General features: G+C 50.5%; 1 protein-coding gene across 2 annotated transcripts in view; it reads right to left on the reverse strand.

The window, feature by feature from the left end:
- Window positions 1-122: 122 nt before the first annotated feature.
- The window catches only part of Nob1 (NIN1/RPN12 binding protein 1 homolog (S. cerevisiae)), a 13,528-nt gene continuing 6,440 nt past the window's right edge, over window positions 123-7,210 (reverse strand). The window contains exons 3-10 of one of the 2 annotated variants that reach the window (XM_013013004.1): window positions 5,699-5,829; window positions 4,810-4,881; window positions 4,308-4,436; window positions 4,032-4,217; window positions 3,379-3,476; window positions 1,757-1,901; window positions 402-678; window positions 123-370 (exon numbers count right to left, since the gene is read on the reverse strand). In XM_013013004.1, coding sequence (XP_012868458.1) covers window positions 409-678; window positions 1,757-1,901; window positions 3,379-3,476; window positions 4,032-4,217; window positions 4,308-4,436; window positions 4,810-4,881; window positions 5,699-5,829 — 1,031 coding nt within the window. In that variant the 3' untranslated portion in view covers window positions 123-370; window positions 402-408. Of the gene's footprint in view, window positions 371-396; window positions 679-1,756; window positions 1,902-3,378; window positions 3,477-4,031; window positions 4,218-4,307; window positions 4,437-4,809; window positions 4,882-5,698; window positions 5,830-7,210 lie in introns of both variants that reach the window. The other variant, XM_013013002.1, reaches the window with a different exon arrangement.

Below are 7,210 nucleotides of genomic sequence, written 5' to 3' on the forward strand. Positions count from 1 at the left end.
AAAAAAAAAAAAAGGCATTTCTTTATTGTGAAACACAAATTCTACCACGGTAAAGCTGGCCCGTTGGTCCTAGGTCCGCAGCAGGAAGCGTCAGCCCTCTCATTCCCCAGGTGCAAAAAATGTGCAACAACTTGTGAGCTTGTTTATTAGAAAAATACTGCCAACTTGGACATCCCTCCTTTGAAGGTTTGAGCTTCGCTCCCTTTGTGTTCATGGAGTTCCTGCGGCCTGGAGCGAGGTGGGCTCGGCTTCCCCAGCCGCCCTAGGCAGGCGGTGGCGCAGCCCCTGCTCCCATCCCGATGCTTCACGGGCCGCCCGCGCAGCTGGAGGAGACGCCAGCGTCCCAGCGTCCCGAGCGAGCGCCGGGGCGAGCGCGGCGCAGCGCAGTTCAGCGGCGGGCTTCGAGCTTCACCTTTTCTTCACAAACTTCTTTCTGGAAGCGTTGGGATTTAGTCGTCTCCGGCCCGCTCCCAAGGAGCCGTCGCGGACCTGCAGCATGGCCGAGCGGCTGCAGATGTCGTTCTCCGCGAAGGGGGACACGCCGGCGATGTAGTCCGGGGCGAACACGTCGGTCTTCTGCCTGGCCTTCCGGGAGAGCCGCAGCTGCGGGAAGCGCTGGTCCTCCGTCAGGTGGGGGCTCACGGCGTACTTGCCCCCCTTGGGAGTGGGCAGTGAGTACTGCGGACAGACCCGGGAAGGCAGTTACAACGGAGCACGGCGGGGTCCGGCCGACCGCAGACCCCCGCACGCCCGCAGGGCACTTCCTAGTGACCTGGCACCACTGTCACCACTCTGTGTGTCAGCAATCGTGAACTGGCAGGCAAACTGCGCTGGGGCGAAGCAGACCTGTGGCCCGGCGGGGCGCACGGTGTCAGGGAGGGCCCGGGGAGGGGCGCGGGCTGCGCTGTGCCCGGAGATCCCCGGAGACCCCAAGAGCCACGCGGATTCTAGGGCCTGGGACCACTCTGTGCCGGGAAGAACAAGTGTGATCCAGTAGCTAGCACTCGTCAGGGGCACCCAGAGCGGCTCCACGGGCCCCTGCTGGCCACGCGGGGAACAATCTCAGCCTCCAAGTGAGGACCCTAATGGGTCACGTTCCAGAGACAGAAATAAGAATTCACAAGCTCACACTTAGAAATAAATGGGAGGGGGGGCTGGGAAGGTGGCTCAGTGGTAGAGTGCTTGCCTTGCATGCCTGAGGCCCTGGGTTCGATTCCTCAGCACCACATAAGCAAAAAGAAAAAAAAAAAAAAGCCAGAAGTGGCACTGTGGCTCAAGTGGTAGAGTGCTAGCCTTGAGCTGAAGAGCTGAGGGACAGCGCCCAGGCCCAGAGTTCAGGTCCCACGACTGGAACTCCCCCCCCAAAAAAAGAAATAAATGGGAATGAAAGGTCAGAGCCTCTTCAGCTAGAATGCCAAGCAACACAGAGGTGCAGTGAGTCACAATTTGGCAATTTCACTACAGCGGCTCTCTAAAGTAAGTTACACGGCCAAGTCCATCAGAAACCCCCTTAACCAAGTGACTGATCAACACTGCCACCACCAGAAACTGGCAACCATAACCACCTACCCTCTGCCACCACACAGTCACCTCCGAGCTGTTTTTGCCCAAACTTCAGAGCCCCATCTCTATGTACACAGCGGAAGGAAGGACGTTACCTCCGCTTAGAACCTCGCAAGGAGACCCGTCTCCCGTTCTCCCCCGGGAGCCCAGGCTTTCAATCCCGTGCTGAGTGTGGGGTGACGCTGGCACTCACCCGGAGGCCGCGGGGGTTCAGCACCTTGGGGTTGCGGGAAAAGTGCATGTGCAGGGTGCCATCGTCACTAACGGTCACGGACACCTTCTTCAGGGTCTTGTTCCCACAGTGCGCACAGAACACGCGGCTCATGTCTGACGTTGTCCTGGAGGGCAGAAGAGATGTTGTAGGCTGGCACTGCAGGCAGCAAACATAGCGCCGTTGCACAGCGGTCCCCAGCCTCTGGGGAGGAAAGGACAAGGGGCGTTGAATGCATGCAGAGCTGCAAGGTACCACATACATCTTTATAAAGGCTGGCGAGCGGCGGTGGCTCACACCTATAATCCTAGCCACCGAGAGGCTGAGATCTAAGGATCCAGGTTCAAAGCTAACCTGGTCAGGAGACTCATTTCCTATTAACCAGCAAAAAGCCACAAGTAGAGGTGGGGCTCAAGCCTTGAGAGGAAAAAAACTAAGGGACAGTGCCCTGGCCTCGAGTTCAAGCTCCAGTACTGGTGCATGCATGCACATGCGCACACACACGCGCACACACACACAGAGGCTGCCTGGCTTCCTGCACTAAACACACAGCAAAGGCTGCTGCCTTCCTAAGTGACGTAAGGAGCAAGTGTCCTTTCCAGAGCTTACTGTTACAGCTCCTACCCTGTCCCTGATCGTTGGCCTGGACAGTACCACCGGAGGTAGCCAAGAATCACACAGGCAACACCGGGTGGGGGTGACGAATGGCTGGAGAGCGGGCCTCAATCCTGTTCACTCCAGCTCCCAGGAAGGACCCCGGACAGGCTAAAGCTGCCCCTGTCAGGGGCCAGGCAGCAGCCATAGGAATGTCCCAGCATGAGTCAGGACAGGAAATGAGGTGACATGGCTGGAGAAGCGCCTCCCCCACCTCTAAGAGCGAACCAAGTGCCCGCACACAGGTGTTGTGGACTAAGTTCCAAGCCTGGCAATAACTGACTGGCAGATTCACACAGGAAGAGGGAATCGGGACATGAATTCATGTACTAAAGATTTAGACTTTGAGCCGGGCGCCGGTGGCTCATGCCTGTAATCCTAGCTACTCAGGAGGCTGAGATCTGAGGATCGTAGTTCAAAGCCAGCCCAGTCAGGAAAGACCATGAGACTCCTATCTCCACTAGACCACTAGAAAACCAGAAGTGGCGCTATAGCTCAAGTGGTAGAGCGCTCGCCTTGAGCTGAAGAACTGAGGGACAGCATCCAGGTCCAGAGTTCAAGCCCCACGACAGACCAAAAAAAAAAAAAAAAAAGGTTTAGACTTTGGTCTTACTCTGACATTTCAGGCATGAAGTATACAGTCTGGTCTTGTTTCATCTCTGTTCTACAAAACTCAGTCTCCCAGTGCATTATTTCAAAGCAAATTGGTCATTCCCCCCAGAAACAGTCCAGGGTGAACATCTAGAATGAACCCAGATCCCCAAGGGGATGTGTTTGTGCGTGTGGAGTTGCTGGCAACCTCTGTGCTCTGGTAGAGTGGAACCAGGGCACCCCAGAATGAGAAGGCGGGCGAAAAATAGGGATGGAATATAGCGCTCTGCTTGGAAGTTCTCAGCAGGGACAGGACGAGCACAGCAGCGGGGCCCCCAGTTCTGCGCATCGCTACATACTTGAAGCAGCCATGGCAGCGCAGGATGTAGCTCCGGGCCTCTCGGATCAGCATGCCGTTCACCGCCAGCACGTGCAGCCCCATCTGTAGCAGAACATTCTGCAAGCAGCAGGTGAAGGAAACCAGACACAAGTTAGATCTTAACACGGACTTTGTAGTTAGTCAGCTAGATGCCTTGGTTTGGCTCATACCTTCTGCGGTTGTGGTTTTTGTGTGTTAGTCCTGAGGCCTGAACCTCTGAGCCTTGTACATTTGTTCAGCTTTCTCACTTGTGGCTGGCATTCTACCACCTGAGCCACGCCTCCAGTTGGTCACCTGGAGGTACCTCTCCAGATGTATGCACTAGACAGGGACTCTGGCAAGGACAGGCCTCCTGTGCTCATTGTGAGCAAGCTGTCTCAATAGAGACATTCTATCAGAGGAAAGGAGTCCCACTTCTACATTGGAAAACCTGCCTACCTTCATGTACCTAATTGAGTTCAACTAAACTAAGTCCAATTCGAACATCAGATACACAATACAAATGTTACCAAAGGACACAGGTCAAATTCCTGGAGCCAAAAAAAGCAGCGGTAGACACCAGCAGTGCTGCACAATCCCCATGCCGGTGACAGCATGATGCAAGGTCCGGGGCTGGCCTGTGTCACCCCTCACCTGCATAGCGAAGTCTGTGGTCACACAGCCGACCCGCACATCCTTCGGGTCGTCACACTGCTCCAACTCCTGCTGGATCTGTTTGATGTTGCTGGGCGTTATCCACCCACCCCCATCGTCATCGCTGTCTTCTTTCCTATCTTCGAATCCATCTTCTCTCTCCTCCTCCTCTTCCCCTCCATCAATCTGAAATAGCAATAGCATAGAGTTCCAGCCCACTGGAGATGGGTGGACCAGCTAGTGCAGGGTGAACTGCAGACCAGAGCCAGGCCTCACCAGCAGCTCCTGCAGCTCGCGGTCAATGTTAGGCAGGGGGCTCCTCCAGAACACAAAGGAACTGAATTCCACGCTCTCAGGACCATCAGCCGTGTCTCCGTGATCTGACGTTTCTGGACGGGGTTTAGGCTAAGATTAAAACACATAGACATTAAAAAAACATCTTTTCTGTGATGCTGGGGACCAAACCCAGAGTCCTGTGCATACCTTCACTGAGCTATTCCCCCTTCTTCCAGTGACAACTTAAAACTGGAAAAGTGAGTGTAATCACATGACCTGCAAGTCAGTTCGGACAGGGATGGAAAATACTGCTAACAGAAAATGCAAGTTTGGTTTTCTACAGACAGAGAACCTGTAGAGCCAGGCTTGGTGATGACACCTGTAATCCTAGCATGTGGGAGGCTGCGGCAGGAGGACCCTGAACCTGGGCTACCCGGGGAGACCTTGTCTTAAGCAATACAGAACAAGAGCTTGAGGAATATGGTTTTGTAGACGGAATTACCTTGGAAGGCAGATGAAAACCAGAAATGTGCAGAGGGTTTTCTGGGTGCTGAGTGGAGGAGCTCACTCTAACCTTAAATAAATAACAATAGGATAAATAAGATGACCGCTGAGCAAGGAAATTTAGCTTGAAACTACAACATGAAGGATTATTTAAAAAAAAAAAAAGGCAAAATATTTCCCCCATAGTTACTGAAATAAAACCTATCCAATGTTTAAAAAGACTGGAAAATATAAGAATATATACATAGAAAAAAAATGACAGTATTTTCCCATCCCAGCACAATTGAGAACTTGGGGTTCAATTCCTCAACATGTGTGAATGTCATTGCCCATCACACTTAGGACAGATGCCTCAGAGCTGGACTGCTGGGTCAAAGGATGCACTGTTCCAAAGCATCGCATACCAATGCATTCTGGTGACATGCAAGTTTGTGTTATAAGGTATCATTTTTAGACCTTTAAACCAGAGGATTCTGAACCTGGCTGGGAAGGTGGCTCAGTGGTAGAGTGCTTATTTGCAATTAACGAGCTGTATTTGGATGCTGATGAAAAACAGGCTTAATAATTATAAAACAATGAGAAATACAACAAGTGATGGTTCCTTGGGTGACGTTAGAGATAACTATTGTTTTTGTGTAGGTGTAATGGCTTTGAAGTTATTTCTTTCAAGAGGTTCTATCTTTCAAGACACACCAAGAAATATTTATCAGGAAATTGATAAATGCTGTCCAAATTCAAAATCCTGAGGGCTGTGGCTCAGTAGAAACGAAGCCAATCAACCATGAGGCTGCTGTAGTAAATGCAGATAGCGTCCCATTACACCGCTTCCTCCACTTCCACAATAAAAAAGTGAATTGAAAAACAAAACGCCAACTCTCTGGACTTACCTTTTCTGGTTCTTGTTTCAGATGAGACACCCCAACAAAATCTGCTTCCAACTGGTAAGTAAGCGCCAGCACCTGGATATCTGTGGCTGAGAGGCTGGGATAGTCTCCAGTTTTCTTTGAAAACTCAGTCACTGAAAGCAAGAGATCCCCAACTTTGATTAGAAGCTAACCCTCCCCCCAAAAAAATAATAGGACCCTGAATAACCATAAAGAAAAAAAGCCAATAACCCCTAAAAACGGCAACACAACTCATTCAATTCTACCCCCAGTTGAGACTCTATTCTCCACCACCAAGATTCATGCTGTAACTAGCATGAGTCCTACTGCATCCTAGTGTGAGCAGATGACTGAAATGATAGTTGAAAGTCTCAGCAGTTAGCCCAATATTTGCATAAAGGATAAAATGTCCTTATGAAAGCTTAGACTAGAATCCTCCTCTCCCAGCTCTAAGATTGTAACTATAACAATCTAGATGAAGAGAATGATTAGAGTCCAAGATGGAATGGAAAGTTACTTTGACCCTAACTTCAGTCTATGATGAAAAAAAAAATACTAAATTGCTTTATAACAACAGACCGTTTTTGGAAATTTTTTTAGATCTCTATTTTTTGGGAGTACTGGGATTTGAACCTGTGGCCTCATGCCTGCTGGGCAGGTACTCTGCTGCTGAGTCTCATCTCTGGCCTGAAAGTTACCCAACCCCACTTAAACCAATAAAAAGCTAAGTGTGGTGGCAAATACCTGTCATCTCAGCTAAAGCAGAAAGCTAGGTAGGAAAATGGAAGTCTAGGCCAAACCTGGCATAAACGGAAGACCTTAATCTCAAAAATAAGCCCCCATATCTGGTTGGTAGTGGCTCACACCTGTAATCCTAGCTACTTAGGAGGCTGAGATCCGAAGATTGTGGTTCAAAGCCAGCTGGGGCAGGAAAGTCGGTGAGACTCTTCTAATTAACCACCAGAAAACCAGAAGTGGTGCTGGCTTTGGGCTGAAGAGCTGCACCCAGGGCCAGAGTTCAAGGAGAGGAGAAAGGAGAGAGGAGAGGAGGAGAGAAGGAGAGAGAGGAGAGAGAGAAAGCTTCAACAACCTGGCAAAGATCCCATAGGTAGCAAGTTGGTAGAGAAAGCCACAAAAACCAGAAACTATTAGAATGGGTAACAATGTCTGTCTTCTCAGCCTCTAACTTCTAAAATACTTCAACTGCTGAGAACCTTTCATTCCTAACAAGAGAGCAGCGCTGACTCCCAGGCAAGAGATAACTTGTTTTATTTAAGGTCTAATTATAATTAGTACAAGTCTAAAAACATCCTTTTTCCTTTCTGCTTTTCTGGGCTGAGGCTGGCCTTCACATCGTCACGAAGAAAACTAACAGTGCAGAGCTGGGAAGGTGGCTCAGTGGTAGAGTGCTTGCCTTGCATGCATGAGGCCTGGGTTCGATTCCTCAGCACCACATAAGCAAAAAGAAAAAAGCCGGAAGTGGCGCTGTGGCTCAAGTGGTAGAATGCTAGCCTT

Source organism: Dipodomys ordii, unplaced genomic scaffold (genome assembly GCF_000151885.1).
Source record: "Dipodomys ordii isolate 6190 unplaced genomic scaffold, Dord_2.0 Scaffold18, whole genome shotgun sequence".
NCBI lineage: Eukaryota > Metazoa > Chordata > Mammalia > Rodentia > Heteromyidae > Dipodomys > Dipodomys ordii.